Source organism: Bos javanicus, chromosome 7 (assembly GCF_032452875.1).
Source record: "Bos javanicus breed banteng chromosome 7, ARS-OSU_banteng_1.0, whole genome shotgun sequence".
NCBI lineage: Eukaryota > Metazoa > Chordata > Mammalia > Artiodactyla > Bovidae > Bos > Bos javanicus.
In genome coordinates, this window is record NC_083874.1 from 50,119,391 (window position 1) to 50,147,240 (window position 27,850).

General features: G+C 34.3%; 1 protein-coding gene across 13 annotated transcripts in view; it reads left to right on the top strand.

The window, feature by feature from the left end:
* Positions 1-24,948, top strand: part of MATR3 (matrin 3) — a 39,805-nt gene extending 14,857 nt beyond the window's left edge. For 3 of the 13 annotated variants that reach the window (XM_061424654.1, XM_061424658.1, XM_061424655.1), the window contains 14 exons: positions 7,645-8,736; positions 13,520-13,581; positions 14,564-14,605; positions 14,936-15,048; positions 15,285-15,337; positions 15,765-15,890; positions 16,708-16,833; positions 17,018-17,185; positions 18,341-18,472; positions 19,112-19,155; positions 19,255-19,630; positions 21,065-21,431; positions 21,897-22,018; positions 23,086-24,948. In XM_061424654.1, the coding sequence (XP_061280638.1) occupies positions 7,825-8,736; positions 13,520-13,581; positions 14,564-14,605; positions 14,936-15,048; positions 15,285-15,337; positions 15,765-15,890; positions 16,708-16,833; positions 17,018-17,185; positions 18,341-18,472; positions 19,112-19,155; positions 19,255-19,630; positions 21,065-21,431; positions 21,897-22,018; positions 23,086-23,136 (2,694 nt within the window). In that variant the 5' untranslated portion in view covers positions 7,645-7,824 and the 3' untranslated portion in view covers positions 23,137-24,948. The remainder of the gene's footprint in view (positions 1-7,644; positions 8,737-13,519; positions 13,582-14,563; positions 14,606-14,935; positions 15,049-15,284; positions 15,338-15,764; positions 15,891-16,707; positions 16,834-17,017; positions 17,186-18,340; positions 18,473-19,111; positions 19,156-19,254; positions 19,631-21,064; positions 21,432-21,896; positions 22,019-23,085) is intronic. The other 10 variants (XM_061424661.1, XM_061424666.1, XM_061424660.1 and 7 more) reach the window with 6 other exon arrangements.
* Positions 24,949-27,850: the final 2,902 nt, after the last annotated feature.

Consider the following 27,850-nt stretch of genomic DNA (forward strand, 5'->3'; position numbering starts at 1 on the left):
AGGGACGGGTGAGCCTGGTGAGCTGCCGTCTCTGGGGTTGCACAGAGTCGGACACGACTGAAGCAACTTAGCAGCAGCAGCAGCACTGCTGAAAAGACATTTTGTTTTTTTAGAATCTCACCTCTGTTTAAGGGAAATTGAGATGAAAATGAGCCAACTTCTTGAAATCTGAAGTGCAGTTTTCAAATGTGACAAAAAGAAGTGCTTGTGTAAGATATTCTTGTTATTATGTGTAGGCACATAGGAATCTGAAGGCATTCTCACATAAAATTAATATTGATAGGACTAATAATTATGAACTGCAGCCATTAGCTGTTTATAAATGATCGAAATCAAAGAATTAATTGGACAGTGGTTTGTTAAGTGGTGTTCTTAGCAAATCTTCTAGTTAAAAGTCTGTGTTTTGTGTTTATATACTTCTTTATTTTGTAACCTGATGATATTTGTCATGTCATTTTCTTTCTCTATTTCCTTGCTTCACTCTGGAATTTATCTCCTCCCCAGCCTCAGTTTATTAACCTTCAGGGTATGGTGTAATACTAAGCATTTCCTTAATTGAGTCATGTGAAGAAAAGTGAGTTTTACTATCAAGTTTAACAATTTGCTATTTTGAAACTCTTGCTAGACCCACATTAAATGAGATGTTAGAGAATATTATGAAGAGTAAATTTCTCTTTTTACAGAAATAAAAATGTATTATTTTAATGTAAAAAAAGAAAAAGAATTGCATTAAAATTGTCCCACACTGTGGCAATAGGGTCTCAGTATACCTGATTGACTGAAGGTTTGGGGTGGACATTGCCAAATGCATGGTTAGTGAGGTGGAAGGGTTGTGGGCAGTGTAGTTTTGCAGTTTTATATATACGGTTTTTCCAAGGTTAACACTGTCCATGAAATTGCTTTAATTTAAAATTCGTTAACTATGTAGTGGGTCTTCTCATTGGACCATTAGGTTAAGGGTTCTGAACTATTTGATAAAAGGTTTTTAAATAGAAAAACTGTTTTGGTGTGGATAGTAAAAGGTAGAGCATAGAAGCCCAGTGGATTGAGAGAACTGTGACTATGAAGCCTTTTAAAGTACTTTAGCTTTTGGTTTGTTGCAGATCATATTGACTATAAGCTACAATAGAAGTTACATGATGAAGTGCTGTGTTCTCTCTCCTGACCTGAATATAATTTATTAGGTGGCAGGTCTGAATGGATGCAGTATCTTTGATGTGTTGCAACCTCAATGTGATTGATTTTCCCAGTTGTAGGTCAAGCCCTAATATCTATCTAAAAAAAGGCTCAGGAGTTTCTGACATTGAAATTGATATGAAGTAGCAATTGAAACTTAGGTGTAAATTTTTGATTTAAAAATTTTAAGAATTACTTTAAATTTTTGATTTTAAACTATTCCAGAACTTAAAGCTAATTGATATAAAAACTTGCTCTTTTTCTGGAAAGTTTTTTAAATGACAAATCTCTGCCTTTCTTTTATAGAGTACCAATAGCCTGTGGTTATTGGTGCCTGTCTTAAGGCAGAAACAGGTTAATAGAACAAAGAGGGTTGCCATGGTCCGGGGGTGGGATCATAGGTCTTCCCAGTTGTTGACATTGGAATAGCTGCTGGATAAGAAGAGCGAAGAGGAGGAAAATGTCTATAGAAGATGTCATGGTGAGCAGTAAATGCAAGTTGGAAAGGACTCTATTGATAATAGAATCTCAGTAGGATCTTTGATTTGTAGTAGTGTTAGTCGCTCAGTCATGTCCGACTCTTGGCAGCCCCATGGACTACAGAATCTTCTGTCCATGGGATTCTCCTGGCAAGAATACTGGAGTGGATTGCCATTACCTTCTCCAGGGGATCTTCCCAACCCAGGGATCGAACCCAGGTCTCCTGCATTGCTACAGATTCTTTACTGTCTGAGCTACAGGGAAGATCCACTGATTTGTAGTATCATTGGTTGTTAATGAAATAGATAATTTTCTGGTCTTTAAAGGTGATCTGTACATTTTTTTCCCTCTGGAAATTACTAGGATATTAAACATCTCTCTTTGGTACAGTCACCGATAGGAGAAGAGCTTTTATAGCATATGTGAAAGTGTTTGAACACCTGACTCACAGCAGTTGGGAAAGGAACAGTAATAGCAAAGAAATACAAACGTGTACTTAAAACATTCTCACTGTGAAAAGGTGTGAAGCAATAAAACAATTTTAATGCTTAACTGTGTATCCTTGTGTGGGTTATGATATCCTTGAGAACCACAGTGGAGGAGGGAATTTTATACTGAAGCATCAGGAGACCAAGAAATACTCATAACAGCATTCTTGGTAATGACAGGAAATGAGAAACAGTCTAAATGTTCATCTTCTGAAAAACAGATAAGTGTGTATGCCATAATGGTATCTATATAACAGTGAAAATGTAGTTTTAATTCATGTGTAAATCAGTTTTAAACAAGAGCAATATATATATATATTAAGCCCATTTGTGTAAAATTAAGAAAAGTAAAATTAACACTGAAAAGATATGTCTGTTAAGTGGTAGGACTTAAAAACAAGAGACTCCATAAGGGAAGGAAGAATCATTGGAAATAAGTATCTAAGGTTTTATTGATGTTGTTTCTGACCTTTGGCATTTATATACACTGATTTGTAAAATACATGATGTGAAGGGGGGTGTTGGACCTTAAGAGAATTCCTAGTATTAAATGGAGAAAGGAGAGACACATTCTAGCTAATAATTATGTTTGAACAAGTAGTAAGCAGTCTGTATAATGGCTCATAAAATGAACTTTTTCTTAAGGTGTTGGCATGTGCCAGAAAATAGGTTTAGAGAAGAAGGATGCAACCAATATGAAGGGCATTGAAAACCATACTGAGGACTTCATGTGGTAAATAGTAGGGAGCAGTATGTTTTTGAATAGAGTAGAATGATTAGTGATGTTTTAGGTTTGTAGTCTTTTAAAGCTGACTTCTGACTTGGTAACAACCTTCAGGTTTTAAATCTGGCTTTGAATAGAATTGAATGAGATTATAGTTGATACATGAAATAGTCCAGTACAAGTGAAAAAGGTGTTTATGTCTCTGGGTCAGTCCTTTTACTTCTAGTTTGTTTTCTCATTGGTTGTGAGGATCAGAGTGCATAAAGTAGATGATTACTGTGGTGCTTACAATATGCCAGGCCCTGTGAAATGGATGTTATTTTTATTCCCATTTTACATATGAGGGAATAAACCCAGATGTTAAGTAATTTGCCCAGGTTCATGCAGCTATTCTGTAGAAGAGCTGGTTTTCAAATCCAGGCATTTGGGCTCTAAAAAAATCCCAATTTATATCAAATCAAAGAGTTGTACAGATGTTTGCGGAAACCAGGAGAGCAGATCATGAAGCAGAGGGGAATATCATAAGGGTGCAGAATGGTGCCTTGAGGAAAACCACAGACTTGCTTTTAAATAGAGAGTTAGCCAAGTTAGTGTCATAGGTCAGATCAAGAGTCAAAATTGTCAGTTAAATGGAGTAACTTTCTTTCCTGTAGTATGAATTTACTTAAAGTCACTAGGGAAAAAACTTAGAAGAAAAATATTTTAAGTCTGAATAATAGGAATCTTTTCTGTGGTTTACCATGAAGATTTTTTAGCAACTGAATCTGTTGTTAACCTAAGGATTAAGAAGTGGGTTAGAAGTTTAATCCAGATCAGTAATATATATGAATTGACACCAATAGTTTTAAAGCACTTCAGAATATTTTTTTTTTCAGCCTTCTTGGGCACTGCACTTTTTAGGTTTTTTTTGTTGTGTGGTGAGGCACATTGGTGTATACAAAGTTAATAGAGCTGGATAAGCAACAGGAAATAATAGCTGTTATCTTCCATTATCTTACAATGGAGTGTAATATGCAAAAATACTGAATCCTATGTTGTACACCTGAAGCTCATATAGTATTATAAATCAGTTATACTTCAGTTTAAAAAAAAAAAAAACCCTTAAATGAAATACAATTTATAAAATATAGTAGAAAAAGATACAGTGATATAAACTAACATTAAGGTGAAAATTTATTTAATACTCTAAAGTGGAAGCCATGTTGAAGTTATTTATAAAGCCATTATAAGGTTAATAAGTGAGGAAATTTAAGGAATATTTACTTCAATTGAAGTACTCTGTACTTCAGTTGGAGATTGATTAGTTAAGTACTTCTTTAAATTAGTGAACTATCCCTGCCATCTGTTAGTGACATGATTAGGACATTTTTTATGCATTTGTATTGTTGGTTGCCGTGTATATTTGGCATATTTTCACATGAAAAAGTTAAATCACAAAGGTGTTTGACCTTGATAGAGATGGGAAAATCTCAAAATTTCTTTCACCCATTTGTGTTACAATTCAGAAGCTGTTTTCTAGCTGTTGTATGTTAAATTTTTACGTGAGATTAAAAGGTTATTATGTCAACGTGTGGATATTTCTTTCCTACGTATCTCTACATGCCTTTATGATTATACTATCTTAAAATCGGTTGTTTTTTAAAAGTAACTTATTTCACACAGTCAAAAAGTATAAAGATCCATATGGTGGTATTAGATACCTTTAAAACATAGTGTTTTTAACTTCATACGCTGAAGGTTTCTTCTATGTCATCTTTTAAAGAACTGAAGTATGCTTATGTTCATTTTACTTCCTGCTAAGTAATCCTCTGAAATAATATATAATAGACTAATAGATAATCTTTATTTTACACAGGAAATTTGGATACAGAACACTGTTTTCTCCATTAACTTTGTGTGTGTTTAGCTTTCATTTGTTTTCTAAAATGTTTTAGTATTCCATTTCTTCTAATTATTGAAGAAGATAAAGGGTATCAGGTTTATGGAATGTGGGGGTTGAATATTATTAACCGAAGCTTATTTCTTAACCATACATATTTGTTCAGATGTTGAATGTGAAGCTAACATCTTTAATAGAATTTATATCATGAACTTTGTTCACTGAGAATTTGAATATCAGAGTATAGTTAAATGGCATTTGTGAAGCCTTAGTTGTTTCTTAATGTTTTCTGATGGGAGAGGGTGGAGGCACTTTTTTTTTTTGGAAGTGAAAGATTCTGTATTGTATAAAGTTAAATGAGTAAATTGGGTTTTAACATTACATTTTAGATGAGTTATCTGAAAGGAACTATTTTCAAACTTTATTAATCTCTATGAAAACGCAGCTTTATGCAGAAAAAAAACATGGAGTAAAAGAAGCTAATTTTTTTTTTTAATCACTTTAGTAACTTGGTAAACTTCTCAGTATTGTGATGGTTTCATAGGCAGTAGGTCTGACTTAGAGCCTTTAAAGTGCTTTGTTCATCTTATGTTCATTGACCAAAGATAAGATACTAAAGGAACTTTTTAATGTTCTTACATCAGTGCTATCTTGTCGAATTTTTCTTAATTTCTTTGTTCTAATAGAAAATTTTTAAGAAATTTGTTAAATTCAAAAATTTGACTTTTTCAGTACTGCTACTCTCATATCTTTGTGTGGGACTGAAGTTGAATCTGAGTCACAAAAATATTAAAGTTATTCTTAAATTACAAGTTGTCATGGGATTTACATGGTTGTCTTTCTCTTTTTCTTAGTTTTTCTGACATCCATTTTCTGTTTTGTCTTAAGGTTATCACCTTTTACCTTTACTTCTCTTAACCTTTCCTTTTTGCAGCTCCACCATTCATATATGTTGCAAAGAAAAGTAATTGAGATCTCTGTAATTCAACAATCATTTCCTTAAAATATCAATGTTAAAAATTTACACATGGTCATAATGCCATAGTATAATTTCCCTAAAGGGAAAGAATAGGTCTTTTGAAAGGCTGGCTTTTCAGTATATGAAGCTTTGACTCCCAAGTGAAAGGCAAAGCTGCAATTAATAGTAACTTAGATACTTTGAAATTTTGATTTCAAAAAAACCCTCTTAATGGTTTTGAGTTTTTTTTTTTTTTTAAACAACGTATGAAAACGTAAGAGGGTACTACAAATGTTTCAACAGTATTTTAACCACCATTCTGTATGGTATTTAAAAGTCATATCAGAGAAACCTTCATCCAATGATGTTTACTTACTCTTGTCTTTATCTTATTAATCTTAAGGTCTAAGTAGTTTACATAATGGATCTCATCTGGAATGAGTTTCTTTGGTGTCTTTTCTCAAGTTCATCTTTCTTGGTGTGCAAAAACATCTGTAATTCCAGTCACCTCTGATAGCATTTCTATGTCTTTTTAACTTTGTTACATCTTTTTGTAAAATCTAACTTTAGTCTTGCCTGCAACTTTTTTTTTACACTTCTTCTACCACTGTTTTCGTCTAGTGTTTCCTTAATCTGTCATTGGTGGAATCTGTCCCATAATTGACTTGTAACTATTAAATATTGCCTGGTTTTTATGTTGATAAAGTTTAAGTGCTTAGGTATATCGGTGATCAAACTTATGAGTTAACTGAACAGTGTCTCTACATAGTAGAATTATGTAGCAAACAATTTAAGACCTAAACCTCTGTGTGTAATTGTGATTATAAAATTGTTTCACCAGGGACAGTTATGTACGTCATTTAATACGTTATGAGATCATTCATAAATGCTTTGTGAATTCTTATGTGAAAATTTTTGAGGTAAAATAAAAATGAAAGTAATTTCATTACTATCACATCTTGGAGGAAACACATCTTGAGGGGTTGTATTCACAATTTAAATTTTCTGGATGATGGGGCTATTCTTGTGAAAGAATCTGTTTACAGAAATCTATGTAAGCAAGATCTCGTTTTCATTTTTACCTGTTTTGAGCTCTAGAGGTGTTACAGCCCTGAGCATTAAATGAATGTTCACGGCTACTACCTTGTGGAGTTTCACTTCTTTAAATCACCTATACTTCCTGTACTTGTGGTTGTTCTTGGGGAGTCTCCTATTTCTGTACTGACCATATTTGATTCTCCTTACCTTTTAAGATTAGAAATGAAGTAAGCAACTGCCTGATAGAGGATGGAGAATGAGGCAGTTAATTATTTGGCTTAAATTTGTGCAGAAATCTATAAACTGTAGGGAGTCGCTTATTTTTCTTCACATCAGTCTTTACCTCAATTTGATTTTGCTGCATAAAGATCTCAACTGTAGCGTTTGGTCTTAGATCTTATGCTAGGTACTTGACACTTAAGCTTCGTTACTTGTGATTTTACTTGGTTCTTTCTGATAGTGTTAATAGGTCTCATTTTCTAAAACAATACAACTGATTCATCTTTGACTTGTTGACCTTGATTTTTTGTTTTGTTTTGTTTTTAGTCTTCTGGAACTTAAGCATCATATTATAGGGTGTATTTTTCTTCTAAAAGAAGAGACACATCTATATTTTTATTGAAATTTTGATATATTCAGACATCTGACCCTTCAATTGAAATGTTTTTAAATTCCGTATGAAATTCCCTTTAATAGTTAAACTTTAGCATGAAAGACTACTTTTTAAGTATATGCAAGCTCTGCATACATCTGAAATCTGTTTAAGTTATGTAATTCCTTGTAAGTTTGAGATCTTAAATGTTTTTTTTTAATCAACATGATGCGTAAGTTTTTTTTTTCTAAAAAAAAAACGGCATCTACTTAAAGGGATTTATGACTAAAATTGCTTATTTTTCTACAGAGTTGTCTGCTGGTTCTCAGCTTGAAGAAGATTCTACAGTCCTTATTGATCCTTTTTCTTGGCGTTACCATTTTTTGAAGCAAAGTTAACCTAGTTTTCTAGTTGAGCTTTCTTTTTGGCCATCTTTAAAAAAAAAAATTTTTTTTTTAATCTATAAACTAGACAAGAGATAGTTCTACAATGTCCAAGTCATTCCAGCAGTCATCTCTCGGTAGGGACTCACAGGGTCATGGGCGTGACCTGTCTGCAGCAGGAATAGGCCTTCTTGCTGCTGCTACCCAGTCTTTAAGTATGCCAGCATCTCTTGGAAGGATGAACCAGGGTACTGCACGCCTTGCTAGTTTAATGAATCTTGGAATGAGTTCTTCATTGAATCAACAAGGAGCTCATAGTGCACTGTCTTCTGCTAGTACTTCTTCCCATAATTTGCAGTCTATATTTAACATTGGAAGTAGAGGTCCGCTCCCTTTGTCTTCTCAACACCGTGGAGATGCAGACCAGGCCAGTAACATTTTGGCCAGCTTTGGTCTGTCTGCTAGAGACTTAGATGAACTGAGTCGTTATCCAGAGGACAAGATTACTCCTGAGAATTTGCCCCAGATCCTTCTGCAGCTTAAAAGGAGGAGAACTGAAGAAGGCCCTACATTGAGTTATGGTAGAGATGGCAGATCTGCTACACGGGAGCCACCATACAGAGTACCTAGGGACGATTGGGAAGAAAAAAGGCACTTTAGAAGAGATAGTTTTGATGATCGTGGTCCTAGTCTCAACCCAGTGCTTGATTATGACCATGGAAGTCGTTCTCAAGAATCTGGTTATTATGACAGAATGGATTATGAAGATGACAGATTAAGAGATGGAGAAAGGTGTAGGGATGATTCTTTTTTTGGTGAGACATCGCATAACTATCATAAATTTGACAGTGAGTATGAGAGAATGGGACGTGGTCCTGGCCCCTTACAAGAGAGATCTCTCTTTGAGAAAAAGAGGGGCGCTCCTCCAAGTAGCAATATTGAAGACTTCCATGGACTCTTACCGAAGGGTTATCCCCATCTGTGCTCTATATGTGATTTGCCAGTTCATTCTAATAAGGTGAGTTAATGCAACAGATACTTCTAATTTCTTTTACGTTGTAGTGCCTATTCTGTATTTACCTATATCTTGTACTCTGTAGTCTGATGACATTGAGTTGATCAAGAATTTTTATACTTTGGAGAACACTTACTTTATTTGGAAGGTAATTGTTTTTGAGCATTTTAAACCAGGGCTTTACATTAATATAATCTACGTAGATTACTTCTGGCCACAAAGCTATCATCCACTGGAATTATCTTGTTGGTTTTTGGCATCAGTATGTTCTTCTTAATCGTATATTTAAGCAGGTTTTTTTTGTCTGCTTTGTTGAATTGTTTTAAGTATTTTTTCTGTTTTTTTGCAGTCAATGTGCTCTGCCATTCAGGATGCTAGATAATCAGCTCTCCATCTGTCTTAATTACTGATTCGTATGTAGTAACGATACATTCTTGAACAATTCTCTTTTTTTCCTTATCTGTGGCTACAGGGAAAGAGTTAATGTAGAGCCCTGGTGTTTGTTTCAGTATATTTCATATTTTAGATTAGTTTATTCTTCTTTTTTAATTTCCCTTTAACACAAACTCTCATGCTGTAACTGAAATTTTTCATCTTTTTTTTTTCTCCTTTTCCACAACTTTCTTAAACATATTCAAAACTCACTTTTTATTATCCCATATTGCATCTATCCCTTTAGAGACTTGGGAAAATCACCTACTGCAGTATCCTGCTCTGTGTTCCTCATAAGCATATTCTTTTTCTGACTTAGACTTCTGGTATACTCATTTGAAGGAAAAAAAATCTGATTCTCCTTTGCTTTAATTATCACATCTGGCAAAATGGGAACTTTTTCAAAATGCCCTTTTAAATATATTGTCCTTTCTCTTTCAACGTTTTCAATGCTAATCATTCGCACTGTTTTTTTCCCAAAACAAAATACAGTGCAGTTGACTTAAAGTCAGCATTATAGCAGTCCACTAGCTTGATCTGTAATCTGACCATCCATTTTTCCTGATGTGCTGTACTTAATTGGAACATGTTATTGCCATGAAACTGGTTTGATGGTTGCTGTTACAGGGTTTTTTCTTCACAGTAACATCTGGAAGGGTCATTTTCTCTTCATATCTATCCCTTTAAAAGCATTTTTAACTGAGTTGATTTTTGAGTAAACTAAATCATGTAAGTCATTAGAGATTTTGTTTTTAATCTTTTTAAAAGTCTTACCAATCAATCCCTTTTCTGTGTTGAGATCTCAGTGTTTTTGTCTCAGGTAATTAAGAGACTTCTTACATTGTTTGAATTTAGAGTATTTTGAAAAATATCTTTTTAAGAGTGATTTCTAGCTAAAAATACATGTATATAAATCTATAATACAAAAGTTTTCTGAAGTAGTAGTTTAAGTACACAAGGAATATTTTATTCTTCAATCCATGTCAAAATAACTTCAAATGGTAAATTTACATTCATAGATTAATTTTAATGTAAGACATGGAATCACAAACTCGTAAAAGTTAGGGAATTGTATTTAGTAGGTATTTTGGTATTTTCTATTTTTCAAATGTGTTGGATACACTTAGTATATCATGGAATTTAGTTTTTGTTCAGTATTCAACTTCAAGGTTTAGATCTGCTATGAATTGATTTAATGAAAAGGTCCATTAAACTCTGGTGACTCCAAATATTTTCTGTCTGCTTGCAGAAATGACAGTATGAGAAATATTCTCAGATGGGGTCTCTATAAATTCCAAGGAAGATAGCTAGTTACAGTGTCTCAAATGAAAATGATTGTAAGGGACTTAATCTTTGCTACTGGAGTCATCATAAATTAAAAGCTGCTGTTGGAAGTCTCTTCATCCTGACTTTGAGCAGTAACTTAATGTTGCCACTTAACATATAGGAAAAGAATTCAGTAAAGGAACACAAAAGGAAATCAAGAAGGACTTGAATCAGAAAAAGTTCCTATTTTTCTATATCATTCTTTTCTGTCCAGATGTTACTACCTTCTAGTTCCTGAACAGTTAATAAATAATGATAGTAAATGGATCTAAATTGGCCAAAGAACATTTTTGAATATTTGAAACTTTAGACTCAAGAGTAAGGCACCTTACCTAGTAAAGAGATACTTTTAATCCGCAAAACTGCGTGTACTCTAGCAAATTTAGAAAGTTACTTTAGAGGCCCTTTGATTTTCAAAATTTGTGGTATTTGTAAATTGAACCGATTTTAAGAAGTTTTAACACCTGGATTCTCTCAATATAGTTTCCTTAACATAGCTAATGTTTTCTAGGTATCTTCATTATTGGAAAAATAAATGCTCACTTTTGGTAGGGATCTTTTTAATTTATAGCTGATATAGAATCACTGAGTTTAGAGAAAATTCTTACGAAAGTAGGTAATGAAAATTTTTTAAACATTTAATCCTGCTCTCTGGTATTGCTGCATAACTTGGAAAATCTGTTCTTTTCACTTACCGGTAACATTAAATAACTTACATGATCAAAACTTCTTCTTAGTATGAATAGTCTTTTAGGGGAAAAACATCTGTCATTTTGATATTTTAAGTAACTTTCAGTGATGATGTTGCTTTTATTTCTTTCTAGGTCATTTTAGAACATCAAGTTGCTTTTCTGCACAGCCTCAAACTTGCCTCAAAATTCCTTTCACTTAAAGAAAACTGGCCACTACAGCCCTTCCGCTGTCTTGTCACTTGAGTTCATGTTTTTCTTTTTAGTTTTCTAGAAGCCCTTAAGTTATTCTTAACTTTGCCATTCCACATGTGCTTCTCCAAATTATCCTTTCTTTATATAATTTAGGTATCTCAATGACATTAAGGTGAATGTAGTTTTTCCTGCAGAACTTCTGAATTCAAAAAGTGAATCCTTATTCTTTATTAATCTGAGTGTTGCCTCAATGTAGAATCCAAACATACAGATTTTTTTTAAAGCCCATTATGGTAGAGCAGATTAGTAATGGGTGGTTTGGAAGATATAACTGATTCTTTGATCTTGATTTTCCTTCTAGTACTTTGTAAGACCAGCCACACTTTCAAAAGTTTGAACCCTTGAAGATCATGGGCGATTGGATATAAATAATTTCTGGTTTACTAGATAGCTTTACCATCTCCTATTAATTAGAAGCATGCCTAATAGGATAACTTTTACTCCTCTCTGAACACACTGTTTCTCAAGGATATTTTAAATCTGAATAGTTTTCATTAAGAAAATTCTTGGTTAACATATTTGTTTAATCCCGCTTCTGAATTTTGTCAACTTTGCCTATGGTGCCTCTTGATTACAGCCATTTTTAAAGTGGCTTCCAACAAGTCAGTGGTCTGTTGGTTTGCAAATAGAAAGTTTTTATACCCCAAACATTTGGTTATAGAGCCAGCTGGACAGATCTCTTCCAGTTCTTTAACTGTTAGCCATAAAGACAATCTAACTTTGAAAGATAGCTCCCCAAGTTCTTAGAAGTACCATTCTGTTGAAATGTTCCATTTTACTTCAGTCACAGAATTTTAGTTAATTTTAGTAGGGCAAAGAAATGTGTGTAAACACTCAGGCTGTAAGTTTTTAAAAACTAGATTCCATTTATAAATTAACTTTTTAAAACTTCAGAATGGTATCTCTTGTAATTTGGTTCAGCTCTAAGTCAGACTCCCTTTTAAGGACTTTCTAATGTTTCAGGTAGTATGAGTCTTGGAAAAGTTGCCTTATTCTGTGAGGATTTGTGAAACAATAATAACCTGTAAAGTGGGGATTGTAAAACAAGATAGCTTTATAAGCAGTGTAATAATAGTTGCTTTTCTTCCTTTTTAATTAAAAAGTTTTTTATTAGCACTTCATATGTGCTTGGCAGTGTTCCAATAAACAGGTTACCTTTATTGTTCATTTACTTTCCAAAAAACCCTAGAAAGATATTGAACCACAGTGTTTTTTAAATAACTTATACCAAGGATTCACATCTAGTAAGTGGTACCTTGGGAATTGAACCTAAGCAGTCTGGCAGCAAAGCCTACTTTTCCTAACTCTTCTTTTTATATTGCCTAAAATGCTAATCATTTACATGTGGATTTTTAAAGAAAGGATAGTTATTGAATAAAGTAAAGGAAAAAGTAATCCCTTCAAAATTTAAAATAATCATAAAGCAAATATTGAAGAAATAAAATGTTTTCCTTCCTAAAACTTAGAAATGGACATTCCTGAAATTTACTTCTCTAATTTTGGGAAATATAATGGAAGCTTAGGTTTTTGATAAATTGGGGAGTGTTTCCTTGAAAAGTCACTCCTGTTGAATTAACTTAGCTTTCTGTGACTATAGTACACTTACAGCATACCTCAAAGGCTGGATGAAATTAAAGATACTATTTTTAACTAATTATTCATACTTACAGTATATGTTTTCTTAAAAAGTGATATAAGCATGGATATTTATTTTATCAGAGTTCTGTGAAAGCAATTCTAATAATATGTGAATAAAACTTCAGTTTTGTCTGCAGCAGAAATTAATATGCCTACTGATCTCAAAGTCAGTTACTACTCTTCATCTTTATTAACTCTATCTTTTCCCTGTCAGGTCTCTTAGTTTGTTAACCAAGTTACCAGTTTTTCCAAGAATGTGCATGGAGTATTTGAGGGCAGGATGAAGCTACAAGGATTCAGAGAAATGGTTTTAAATTAGTGAATGGTCAGGTGTTCAGTTTATGATAATTGTATATAGACATATAGATTAACATCCTAGAGTTTGAATGGTTGAAAAGAAATCTTAGTTTTAGTTTTGTTAATTCTGCTAATTTACTTTGCTACAGGAGTGGAGTCAACATATCAATGGAGCAAGTCACAGTCGTCGATGCCAGCTTCTTCTTGAAATGTAGGAGTCTGAAATACCTTTAAAGCATCAGTTAACTGTCAGAAACAGCCATTGATTGGTTTCGGGGAATTCATCGTTTACTTGTAATATCCACATTGTTATTACTGAATAGTTGACACTGTCCAGGCAATCACCAGTTACAAACAATGTTTAGGTCTGGAATTGTATGTGGAATATTAAGGTGGAGTGATAGCGGTACTTTGTTATTTAAAATGGAAAGAATTTTTAACAGACCTAAAGATAGCCATTGATGCATAAAATAGATTTATAAGAGCATTTTCAATAACAATAATATGTGCTCTGAGAATAAAGAAAATATTTTCCTTGAAGAAAAGGGGGAAGTTATACTAGAAGTAACAAGTTTTAAAGCAAAACCCTTCAGGATATATTTTTTGCTTTTGAGATACTTGTGATGGAGTTTAAGCTGCTAGGATAGAATTTGTAAAGAATCTCCCTACCTAAAGAACATGAAGCCCATTGTTCACTGGGGTGGCCATTTTCACATACAATCTTTGTTTCCCTATATAACCCACATTTCCAGTCCCTCATATAGCACTTCTTTGTGAATTAACAAATATAGGGAATTCCTGGATGCTCAGTGGTTAGGACTCCATGCACTTTTTCAGTGCCATGGGCCAGGCAGGGTTCAGTCTCTGATCAAGGAACTAAGATCCCACAAGTTGTATGACCCTTCCTGACCACCACCACCCCCCCACCAAGAAAAAAACAGATAAAGGACTATTTTATTGCAATATACATTACTTAACATTTTAAGCAATACGGAGCAAGTTAATTCTCCTTTATTTTGATTAATTTGACATTTTCCTTTGGAAGTATCTATATGACATGTTTTAAACAGTAATATTTCTAACACTTATACTACCGTATAATTTTACTAATAAATCTATTTTAAAGGCCAAACAAGGCTACTTTGTGAAAAGAACAGTTTTATTTTAAAGTTAATTTTCTGGTCTTTTTAAAGCTACCCAGAATGGAATCCTGACACTGATACAGGACATACAATGTAAGTTAAATTTTTTAAGCTGTTGTTTGTAAAGGAGATCAATGTAAGGAATTCAGGTTAAATTTTTCACATTTCATAAACAATATTTTCTTAATTTCTTTGTTTAATATGAGTTTGTTAAAAGTCATCATGGGTGAAAGAATTTTTAGAAACTATTTTATGTAGTAATTTTTATTTTTTTATTATAGATTTCCCCCTAGTTACATCATGCATTAAATGCCCCCAAATATTGGAATCACTGTCATACAAGGAGTGTTTTAGCAGTAAATTTCAGTTATTTTTGATGGACTTCTTTATCATACTTTGTATTTTATGTTTTCATATTCCCAGGGGTGATCCATTCATGTTGCAGCAGTCTACAAACCCAGCACCAGGAATTCTGGGACCTCCACCCCCATCATTTCATCTTGGGGGACCAGCAGTTGGACCAAGAGGAAATCTGGGTGATTATAAAATTCATGTTACCTTTCCGTAAGAGTTTTTATCATAAAGATTAAATGCAGTGATTTTAGGCAAAAGAAGTGTCATTGAAATGTAACTCAAAGATGACATTTCATGAGAATACATGATACTCATTTGTGATGTTCTTTTGCTGTTAGAGAGATGTCTGTTTTTCAATTTAAATAGCCTGGTAGGACAAGTATACCTAAGACTGAAAATATACTTTTTCCCCATAAAGGTGCTGGAAATGGAAACCTGCAAGGACCAAGACACATGCAGAAAGGCAGAGTGGTCAGTAATAAAGCTCTTGCTTTTACTGTATTGGCTGTATGCTCTTTGGGGAAGTGTGATTTGACTTGAATCATTGCTAATTATATCTGTGTTGTAGTCCTTATTACAGAAAGATTGTTTTAGTTTGAAAACCAACAGGCTTTTATACGTGACTCTGATAAGAGTTAAAACTTTGTTTTCATATGTCCACAGTCTAGAGATTTCACCTTGATTCAAAGTTAAGTTTGCCATCTAATTATATAACAGTCGTTGATTTAAATATCAGTGCAGACACTGTTTTCTGAAGCTATGAGGCTTGTTCCAGGGACATATTTAAATACTTAATTTGTTCTGACTGACTACAGATTATAAAAGATTTAATATTTTACTGTTTCGTATTGCTTCTAAAGAAATTTATTTACTAACTTGGTTTTTTCCTAACGAATAGGAAACTAGCCGAGTTGTTCACATCATGGATTTCCAGCGAGGGAAAAACTTGAGATATCAACTATTACAACTGGTGGAACCATTTGGAGTTATTTCAAATCATCTTATTCTAAATAAAATTAATGAGGTATGAGTTAAGTGTGTAGTATTTATTCATCACTAAAGTATATCCTAAAGAGAATATATTATCTTGTATTAGAAAAAAGAATGTTAGCTTAAATCATCAATGTGGAATGTAATGACGGAAAGGGCCAATAGTTGAACCAATAGTTGAAAAGGGCCAATCAGTAATGAATTCTAGTACCAATAGATTGTTAGTAACTTTATAAATTGTGATTCTTAAGCAGTTACATTATCTTTATTATACTACTGCTATAGAAAGGACTGGGAGAAGGCAATGGCACCCCACTCCAGTACTCTTGCCTGGAAAATCCCATGGATGGAGGGGCCTGGTGGCCTGCAGTCCTTGGGGTTGCGAAGAGCTGGACACGACTGAGCGACTTCCCTTTCACTTTTCACTTTCATGCATTGGAGAAGGAAATGGCAACCCACTCCAGTATTCTTGCCTGGAGACTCCCAGGGACAGGGGAGCCTGGTGGGCTGCCGTCTATGGGGTCGCACAGAGTCGGACACAACTGAAGTGACTTAGCAGCATAGTAAGGACTATATAAACATAATTATTTGGAAAAACATTTCAAACTTTTAACCAAATGGTGCCAAATTATTGTTTCAAATTCAGTACATAATAAATGATAGTGTTAGTGTCATGAAAGTAATAAAGTCTGAGATGATCTTTAATAAAATAGGAAATTAGAGATTTTTTTTTTCTCTCAGGTTCTTGAAAATGCTTTCTATATAATGATTAAATATTTTTGGAAAGACTTTGGACAGTATGGAATTGGGTGGTTTTTTGGAAATGTAAATATATATTTTTTCAATTTTAGGCATTTATTGAAATGGCAACCACAGAAGATGCTCAGGCTGCAGTGGATTATTACACAACCACCCCAGCATTAGTATTTGGCAAGCCAGTGAGAGTTCATTTATCCCAGAAGTATAAGAGAATAAAGGTAAATAATCTCTATTTTTCCAGATTTGTATCACCAGTTATTTAGTGTATCATTTTAATATTTACTAACTTATAGCTGTTTAAAATTGTTGCTAATATCTAGAATAATCTTGACTAATAATTATGGCATACTTACTAATTTGATTTCCTCTGTTTTTTGTTTTTTTCCCTCCTGTGTATTAAAGAAACCTGAGGGGAAGCCAGACCAGAAGTTTGATCAAAAACAAGAGCTTGGACGAGTGATACATCTCAGCAACTTACCTCATTCTGGCTATTCTGACAGTGCTGTCCTCAAGCTTGCTGAGCCTTATGGGAAAATAAAGAATTATATACTGATGAGGATGAAAAGTCAGGTAATATACATGTAGAAGTTTTGAAAAAGATTATTTCTCAAAGTTTTTTTTTTTTTTAAGTTATTTTAACATCCTCATTTTTAGTGAAGGGGTGGGGGCGTAATTTGGCGGCCAAATTATTGAATATTGAGTAAATAAAGTGGAAAGTAAAGATCTTTTTCTCTAGTTTGGCTAATATTATTTCCAGAGTTTGCCTCCAAAGATCTTCCTTTGTGTATATAAGTATACTTTCCCCCTTTACTTCAAATGAGATTATATTAAAGTGTTACTTTCCACTTTACACATGATTCCATTGAGTAAACTGTGCTGAATTTAATTTCTTTAATTAATGGATATTAGAGATTCTCAGAGAAGGCAATGGCACCCCACTCCAGTGCTCTTGCCTAGAAAATCCCGTGGATGGAGGAGCCTGGTAGGCTGCAGTCCATGGGGTCGCTAAGAGTGGACACGACTGAAGTGACTTAGCAGCAGCAGCAGCAGCAGAGATGCTAGTTCTTTTGCTGTGCCATTAATGCTGCTGTGGATTTTGTGGCATGTGAATTTATGCATATAATTGAAGGATACAATTTCAGAATTGAAGTTGTGGATCCTGATACTTGCTTTCTTTTCTTTGACGGTGCCAAATGCTCTTCAAAAAATAATACTCATATACGATCATACTAGCATTCTAAGCAGAGAAGGCAGTGGCGCCTCACTCCAGTACTTTTGCCTGGAAAATCCCATGGACAGAGGAGCCTGGTGGGCTGCAGTCCATGGGGTCGCTAGAGTTGGATACGACTGAGCGACTTCACTTTCACGCATTGGAGAAGGAAATGGCAACCCACTCCAGTGTTCTTGCCTGGAGAATCCCAGGGACGGGGGAGCCTGGTTGGCTGCTGTCTATGGGGTCGCATAGAGTCAGACACGACGGAAGCGACTTAGCAGCAGCAGCAGCATTCTAAGAGCTTTATAAACACTGGATATTAGACTTTTCAAATTATGTGAGTTTAATTAATGGATTGAGTTATTTCATACTTACATTTCATTTTTTAAATTGTAAGTAGAGCATCTTTTCTTTGTTAACCTTTTTATAGTTTCATGAGTTTGTATCCTTCTAAAGTTTTACTTTCTAATTAATTTTTTGTTCTTTTTTTTTGTTTGTTTTTCTTGCCCCAGGCCTTTATTGAGATGGAGACCAGAGAAGATGCAATGGCAATGGTTGACCACTGTTTGAAAAAGGCCCTTTGGTTTCAAGGGAGATGTGTAAAAGTTGACCTGTCTGAAAAATACAAAAAATTGGTACTCAGGGTATGTAGTGTTTGATTCAGGTTCTTTATAAAGCTTATTTTCATGCTTTTCAAGCCATGACATTTTTATAAATTTTTACATGCTAAGAATGTAGGATTTAGGAACTTCCCTGGTGGTGTGGGGGACACAGGTTCAATCCTTGATCTGGGAAGATCCCTTCTGTGCACAACTACTGAGCTGCACTCTAGCCATGCTCTGTAACAGTGAGAGGTCCAAGCACTTCAACGAAGAGTAGCCCCACTCACTGCAACTGGAGAAAGCCAGAATGCAGCATCATGACCAGAAATAAGTAAATAATTAATACATACATAGGATTTAGTTATTGAAAGAGAGTGATCTTTTCTCTTTTTCTTGTCTTCATTAATACAGAAGTTTTTAAACTGATGTCTGTATAAAGCATCTTTGTTTTTATCTGTTTTACTTAAGGTTCTATTTGAAAAGCTTTAACAAAATTATTATTCACTGCTCTTCAAATGTTGGTGGTAATTAATAATGTTAGGGCAGCTTACATTCTTAGGTATGGTTTAAATAAGGTTAGTTGATATATAAAGGATGGTCATCGTTTATTAGTTAATTGGATAATTAAATACTCTATGAAATCTAATACATTTATGTAACTGGTGAAATTTTGTCTTTTAGATTCCCAACAGAGGCATTGACTTACTCAAAAAAGATAAATCCCGGTAATTTCATTTTGTGTGTTTATGTCTGTATACACTAGTATGTTAAACCTTCGTTTTCCAACTCGGTAGAATTAATTCAGGTGTTTGTTTTGGTTTCAGGAAAAGATCTTACTCTCCAGATGGCAAAGAATCTCCAAGTGATAAGAAATCCAAAACTGATGGTTCTCAGAAGACTGAAAGTACTGCTGAAGGTAAAGAACAAGAAGAGAAGTCAGGTGAAGATGGTGAAAAAGATACAAAGGATGACCAGGCAGAACAAGAGCCTAACATGCTTCTTGAATCTGAAGATGAGCTACTTGTAGATGAAGAAGAAGCAGCAGCACTGCTAGAAAGTGGCAGTTCAGTGGGAGATGAAACAGATCTTGCTAATTTAGGGGATGTGGCATCTGATGGGAAAAAAGAACCTTCAGACAAAGCTGTGAAAAAAGATGCAAATGCCAGTGCTTCTGGAGCTGCAAAGAAAAAGCTTAAAAAGGTAAAAGAAGGTTTTATGTTGACTTGTTGCAGTAGAAAACTAGATCAGTGTTTCAAATTATTTATCTTAGGGTCATATTTAATAGAATTAGTGACTTACATTAGGAAGAAACAGGAATCACTAAAAAAATTGACATCTAAACTCTGCAATACATAGATTGAATAGGACTAAACTGCAATAGAAAAATGTCAATTCACAAAGAGAACTTTTTAGTAACAAAGGAGAAAGACTTAAAGCTGTATATGATTCTATTTGGTAGTGGTAGTGTGTAAAGAGTAGTAGGCAGCCTTTATGTATAGTCCAGCTTGTTTTTTTAAATATGGGGTATGGATTTTACAGTAAGTTAACTGACCTGACCCAGGGGTAACTGACCCAGGACACTTAAAACATTGTGTCAAAAATGGTAGAACTTGAAGAATTTTCCTATTATAGAAATGTAACCTTGATTAGATATTTCAATAGGTTTTAAAACATTTTTTCTTAGAACACATATCACATATTAAATTAAGGCAAATCGCAATATAAAAATATATACATGGTAGAAAAATACTAAATCAGAAGACCCATGGTGTACTTGACTATCTCCATTAAAGATTAGAGCATTACAATGCCTTTAGAACTCCATAAGATAAATGAGTCTTGAAATGAGATTATTATAATCCTCTTTCATGCATTCCTTCTAAGATATACTCTACTACCAGAAAACTTACTATTTATAGACCTCCAGATTTTGATGGCTTGGTCAAATAAGTTAGCCTTGAAATTCTTTTTCTGGCTGAAATATAGTTATGTAGTACTACGTTTGTGCTCTTAAGAGCTGATAATTATTGAGCATTATGTGCCATCAATTTTTCTAATCTCTTTGTGTGTGCTAATTAACTGATTCTTAAAATAACCTTATGCCACAGATGCTTGTTATCCATATTTCATGAATGAGGAAATTGAGTCATGTTAAAATTCAGTAGATTGTGGTCATACTGCTTTTATAAATGGCAGAGCCAAAAATTAAACCTAAGCAGTTATGTTCCAGAGCTTGATTTTAAACCACAGTGGTATTTTAAACACTGCTCTGTAAACAAAAAGAGTGGCACCATAAGATACCTTCTTTGAAGGACATCATTCAACTTATTGATACTTCATGAAATCAGCTCTGATTATCTTGCAGCATAAGTCTCAAAGTATAGAGTATGAATGTCCTCATGTTTATTTTCTGCTCTTTATATAAGGGAAGGCTTGGATTACTTAGTTTTAAAACAAGCTAAGGTTTTTTTTTTTTTTTAAACTAGTAAATTTGGGGGGAGAGAAAGAAAAGTCCCCTTTTTTTTTTTTGTGAGGAAATGAAGGCAAAGACGCTATCCCTTTCCCTTCAAGTAAAGCAAATGGAAGGGATACTGCAGGATAATTGTTGCAGAGTAAATTTGTCTTTCTTAACAGCGTCGTTTCCCAGGGAATATGGAAGGTTTTGTCACTCTAGATGAGGTTGGTGATGAGGAAGATTCGGAACTTCAGAAACTTCGTAAATCGGGCATGGCATTTAAATCTGGTGACAAAAATGATGATGGTTTGGTTGAAATTAAGGTGGACAAGATCGAGGAACTTGACCAAGAAAATGAAGCAGCGTTGGAAAATGGAATTAAAAATGAGGAAAATACAGAGCCAGGTGCTGAATCTGCTGAGAATGCTGATGATCCCAACAAAGATACAAGTGAAAATGCAGATGGCCAAAGTGATGAAAACAAGGAGGACTATACAATCCCAGATGAGTATAGAATTGGACCATATCAACCCAATGTTCCTGTTGGTGAGATTTAAGGCTTTGTTGTTATCCCTCACCCTCCCCAAACTCTTACTATAAGATTTTTTTAAATTGGTCTTACATAATAAACTCTAATAGCATGAAGTTCTACGCAGAACAATTTGTAAATCTTACTTGAAGCATTCTTTTTTCCTCTTTTTGTTACCATTCCATAATATGTTCTTTTTTCTCCTCATAAAATTTTCTGAGAATTTCACATTGCTTTTTGTTTTGTTCACCGTTCTATTTCAACATTTTTAAGAGAACAATTAGGTGTGGGCCCTTAAACATCAATTAAAATACAAGCTATTAACGATGTTATGGTTTTTGCTTTGTTTTAGCGTAGGCTATATTGGACATGTCACAACTGTTAACTCATTCAAATTATATTGACAGGAAAAAAAAAGATTTGAGAACACTATTAAAATCTTCAGTTTACTGAATTTGTAAGAATGTATGTTTGTGTTCTAGGTATAGACTATGTGATACCTAAAACAGGGTTTTACTGTAAGCTGTGTTCACTCTTTTATACAAATGAAGAAGTTGCAAAGAATACTCATTGCAGCAGCCTTCCTCATTATCAGAAATTAAAGGTAAGGCTGAATCTAAAAGAGGAGAGTTCTTTTGTGAAAACTAACAAGTCACGTAAGTTTATGGACCAGTACCATCTGTGGACCCAGCACGCTTTATCCTGATAACATTCTTTATTGATGGGCCTTGAGCAGTTTGATGAACTCTGGAAGCATCTGCTAAACCTCTTTCTAGAATACACTATTAACTAAATGATAATTTAGTAATTTCTAAATTTATAGATTTAAACGTTACAAATTCTGTTGTATAATTAAGAGTTATTTGAGTATTCTCAAATGATTATTAGACTGTAATTTCTCTAATTTGGAAGATACCGGAGGCTTGAAAGTCAAGTGAAATACTATAAAGCCTTTTTCAACTTTATAAAGTGCCATATCCCTTTATACTTAATGATTTTTACATTGACTTTAAATTATTTTATTAATAATGACACTTCAGTGAAGTTTTATGATCAAAAGGATATACAGGTAAAAGGAAAAATTAATAAAGCACAACATAATAAAGAATAACAAATTTCTGTTTGGATATTTTGAAAGTTTGGTGTTTTAGTTAGTGGCTTAAGGACACCAAGTATTGAAATAGATGAGGGAAAACTTGAAAGTAGGAGTTAAAAAAGATAATACTGATTTATAATATAAAGCTGCTAGAGTATTAAGGACATTGGTTATTTTCAGTGGTAGCAGAAATTTAATAATGTCCTTTGTCTTAGAAGAAGGGGCATTGAATAAATACATGTCATTTAACTAATCTTAAGTTCTTGGGGTAGCAGCAGTTATTCTATGTGCGTATTTTGGTCTTTGTTTTCTCATCTCTGTAAGTTAGTCTTAATTGCACATTGAAGTAACTTTTTCATATTTTACTGTTTCTTTTCCCATGCCTTACTGTGGTGTCCAGTTTAGTTTTATACCTGCTTGATAAGAATAACTGGATCTTACAAATATTGACAAGGTTATAGTTAAATTAGACTCAGGTCCCTAAACTTCAATAGAATATTTTATTTTGTAGTTAATCCATTTGTTATGTTTCACTAAGGTGATTTAATCCTTGTAACTTTTTCTTTTCTTTTCAGAAATTTCTGAATAAATTGGCAGAGGAACGCAGGCAGAAGAAGGAAGTTTGAGATGTGCTAGAAGCTTAATGATTTCAAAGAAAATAATGGTTCTTTGTTTTTAAATGTTAACCTTTTTTAAATACAATACTGATAGTTAGAAGAAAACTATTGTACTCTTTTGTTTTAGTGGAAAATAATAGATAATAGATGTCTGTTCATGTGTTAAGTGTTATAGCAAAAATACATATACGGTTAAGTTAATGAAGAATTGTTTTTGTTTTATCAAAATAGTAACAGACAGAAATACTTTGTAGAGACTGACTTCGTATGCTAAAGACACTTGCACCACTAAGAAAGATGTAGAAGCATTCAAAGAAATGAAATTTAGTAGTTCCAAGCTTCAGAGATATGTCAAAACTTTTGATTCCATTCAATAAAGAACAAAACCAATTGTATTTTTATTACTTTCATCTGAAACATTCCACATTTTAATCTGAGCCTTGCAGACTTTTCATTTGGAGTTTGAAGCATTTTTGGTTTTGTTTCGTTTATGGAGAACTTCACTAATGTGAGATTGGTAATTAAAATGCAGGTGCAGTTTTCTTTCAATGTCATGTTGTTGTTTAGGTAATAAGAAATATTAAGTAATTGGCTTTAGATTCTGTAATTTTTTCCCCTAAGTTCCTGCTAGATTTCGTATTCTAGAAGTTAATGTATTTTCAGTGAAATGTAAAAATATTCCCCTTCTCTTTGACCAGTATTAATTTCTTGAGATCTTATTGCTTGTCACTTGAATCCTGTAGCTGTCATACATCATCTGGTATAAGCAACATTTGATTTTTGAAGTGTGTAGACCATCTCTTTGTATTTTCAAGATGTAATTTTACATTTCTGCATTTTAAAAAAAGTTTGGCCATAATCTTAGATGCACGCTTCTAATTCATATACTTGCATATGTGACCTTTGTGAACAGAAATTTGCATGTATAATCTGTGTTTACTTGTAACTTTCTGGTTATATACTGCTTATATCTGTGGATTCAAGTTTCTTAAGTGAGTACCAATAAAAAACAAAAACCTAGGCCATGTTCATTGGTTATACATGTTTGAGGTGTTAACCAATATATTTGTCACAGTTGTGGTTTTTATTTACTGTTAAACTTTCTTGCATGCTTTAACAAATTATTCCATTTTTAATCTAGAGTGTTCTAAAAACTGCTACTAAAAATCTGAGTTTTAAAGCTTTTGGTGCTGGTGGATTTCTTGTTCCTGTTACATAACTAAAAATTGGACTATTCATAGTTTTTTCAGACCTTCAGAGTTCAAAATGCTAAGGGTGACAAACAACAAAAGCTCATGTTTAGATATGTCTAAGCGTTAACAATAATCTTGGAAATAACATGGAATAACAAGAATTAGTTGTATCAGCCTTTCAAAATATGTTGGGATAATTGGTTTAAGAGATTATTGTCAAGCAAATTTTTAATTTAAAAAAGAATTTAAGGGATTCTCTTTGAACCACTTAGATCTATTAAAGGATGTATCAAATGGAAGAAATTTTATGATCTACCACTGAGGGGAAAATGACACCTTAATGTAACATGCACAAAAAAATCCTTGCCAGTTTATCTCAGTTTAATTTTGGCCTTTACTAATTACCAGCTTTTAATTCCAACTGTTAACTAACAGTAGCTATATACAGAGCATTTTGTGTACAATGGCATCCCTTGTTTTCTGTCAGCTTTTTTTCATAGGTCCTATTTTGTTAGATACACCAAGGTGTAGAAAAGAATGTTTAATATCTTCATTTGCTAGGGTTTGGAAAGTATAAATTCTCATAAATTGCTAATGATGAATAAACCTGTAACAGCTATTTCCCAGATTATGACAAACCTTTATTTAATAGGAATGTTTTTCACTTAACCAACTGTAAAGTAGAAAATTTTCCCACTCCCATTTTAGTTATTAGTTTAATATAGACGTTAACCCTGAGTGAAGGAAACTTGATGTTTGTTTTACAGTTTTATTTTATCATTGCTAATAAATATGGCCTATGAGAATTACTCTGATAAGGCTTAAGTTGGCTAGCTGTAGTAGTGTGTATCTTAAAAACACTTGGTTGACCAAAAAGTTCATTCAGGTTTTTCCATAAGATCTTAGCAACCCAATAATTTTATTTAGAGTTGTAAATGAGGAATGTGGATTTCTGGCTATTGAGTACTGAATAAGTACTTCTAGAGATTTTTATATGGTATAGATTATAAGGAACTTTTAAAGCTTATATCAAGCCTCTGAATTCTTTTACCCCTTTTTCTTAGGGTAAAAGGGCTTCTGTGGTAGCTCAGCTGGTAAAGAATACACCTGCAGTGCGATTCGATTCCTGAGTCAGGAAGATCCACTGGAGAAGAGATAGGCTACCCACTCCAGTATTCTTGGGCTTCCCTGGTGGCTCAGCTGGTAAAGAATTGGCCTGCAATGTGGAAGACCTGAGTTCAGTCCCTTGGTTGGGAAGATCCCCTGGAGAAGGGAACAGCTCTACCCACTGCAGTATTCTGGCCTGGAGAATTCCATGGATGTATAGTCCGTGGGGTCACAACATGGACTGAGTTGGACATGACTGAGTGACTGTCACTTTAGGGTGAAAAGGACATACACACTATTAAATAGTATGGCAGCGTTAGGTTATAAAAGTGGAAGAATACACATTTTTTTGGCCTGATTTTGTTCACAGTATAGGTTTAGTGGCTTTGAACTGGAAAATGACATGAGTAAAAATTGTGACGAAAGAGGCTTGTATGTAGTGGAAATCTGTAGGAATGCTGCATATTTTTAAATCAGACAAAATTGGTATACACAGTTTGGTTAGGATAATACAAGCTAAGGCTAGGGGTGAGCAGCTCTGTACTCCTCTGTATTGGTGGCTTCCATAGAATATGGCCTTGGATACTGTTTATATCCACCCAAGATCAACTGTTGGGTGGTAATGCATTTGAGGTATTCTCCAACCAGGACCCTCAGCTGAGCTGTTGGTTAAGCTGGAGTTAAAAGTGCCTCTCCAATCTGATGCATGTCCGTTGCATGTCAGGTTTGAGACATGGTATACAAACAAAATGCTTCTGTGAATTCTTTAAGACTGCTGCTACTGCTAAGTCACTTCAGTCGTGTCCAACTCTGTGCGACCCCATAGACAGCAGCCCACCAGGCTCCCCCGTTCCTAGGATTCTCCAGGCAAGAACACTGGAGTGGGTTGCCATTGCCTTCTCCACTGCTGCTGCTAAGTTGCTTCAATCGTCCGACTCTGTGCGACCCCATAGACGGCAGCCCACCAAGTTCCCCGTCCCTGGGATTCTCCAGGCAAGAACACTGGATTGGGTTGCCATTTCCTTCTCCAATGCGTGAAAGTGAAGTCGCTCAGTCGTGTCCAACTCTTAGGGACCCCATGGACTGCAGCCTACCAGGCTCCTCCATCCATGGGATTTTCCAGGCAAGAGTACTGGAGTGGGGTGCCATCGCCTTCTCTGACCTTCTCCACTAGTGGTTCTCAAATGTTAGCATGTATCAGAATTACCTGGAAGCTTCATTTTAAACATTACTGGGCCCTGTTCCTAGAATTTCTGATTTACTGGGTGTATGGTTGATTTTAATAATTTGCATTTTTCCATAAATTACCCAGGTGATGGTGATGTCAAGAATAGAGGCCACGTTTTAGAGAATGATTGATTTACTTACAGCTGAAGTATACTACTTAGGCACTTGTGGTCAGATGCCTGATTTAGATACTGTGGCTTAAAGGTTTTGCTACTGTTACTAAAGGTAAGGGAAATGTTGGAAAAGAATATTTGGGATCCTTCATGAAGCATTTTTTAAGGTTATAAGTGGGAGACACCCAAGAGCCCTCAATACTGCTTTCCCTGGTGAACCCTTTATCTTTTGCTTGGGACATTAATAAAATGAGCAGCTAATTTATTGAAGTTTTAAGTGAATGGAAAAATGGAAGTTGATACTGTTCACTCCAGATATAATTTGCTGAATTATTAACTATAGTTGATAGAAGCTAGAGCTCAATTAAGGTACTTGTTAGGAAAAAATGTGAAGATACCAGGAGATAATAGCTTGAAAATTCCACGTGAGAACTGTTGGATAATATATGATGAATTTTTAAAAGGCTGTATTGACATTTATTAAAGCCTTTATCTTTAGCCCTGGCCTTAGATTTATAATTTCCATACATTTAAAGAATTCTGTAAAGTCAAATGTACAATAGGGAACATGAAAATTAAGAGGAAGGGGGGGCAGTCTTTTATGTGTAGTAGAGAAAAAACTGGAGAAGGCAATGGCACCCTACTCCAGTACTCTTGCCTGGAAAATCCCATGGATGCAGGAGTCTGGTAGGCTGCAGTCCATGGGGTCTCGAAGAGTCAGACACGACTGACCGACTTCACTTTCATGCATTGGAGAAGGAAATGGCAACCCACTCCAGTGTTCTTGCCTGGAGAATCCCAGGGACGGGGTAATCTGGTGGGCTTCCATCTATGGGGTCGCACAGAGTCAGACATGACTGAAGCGACTTAGCAGCTGCAGAGTAAAAACAAATAGTGTTCACACCAATAACAAACTTACAGTGGAAATTGTAGCCATTAAATACAGGTTTAATGATCTTTGCTTATATATAATCTTGCGAGATATATATATATATATATATATATATATATAATGCACCATTTGTATACAGGTTTAATTACCTGATCCAAATGGAATATACCAAGAGCAGCAGGAATGTCCTA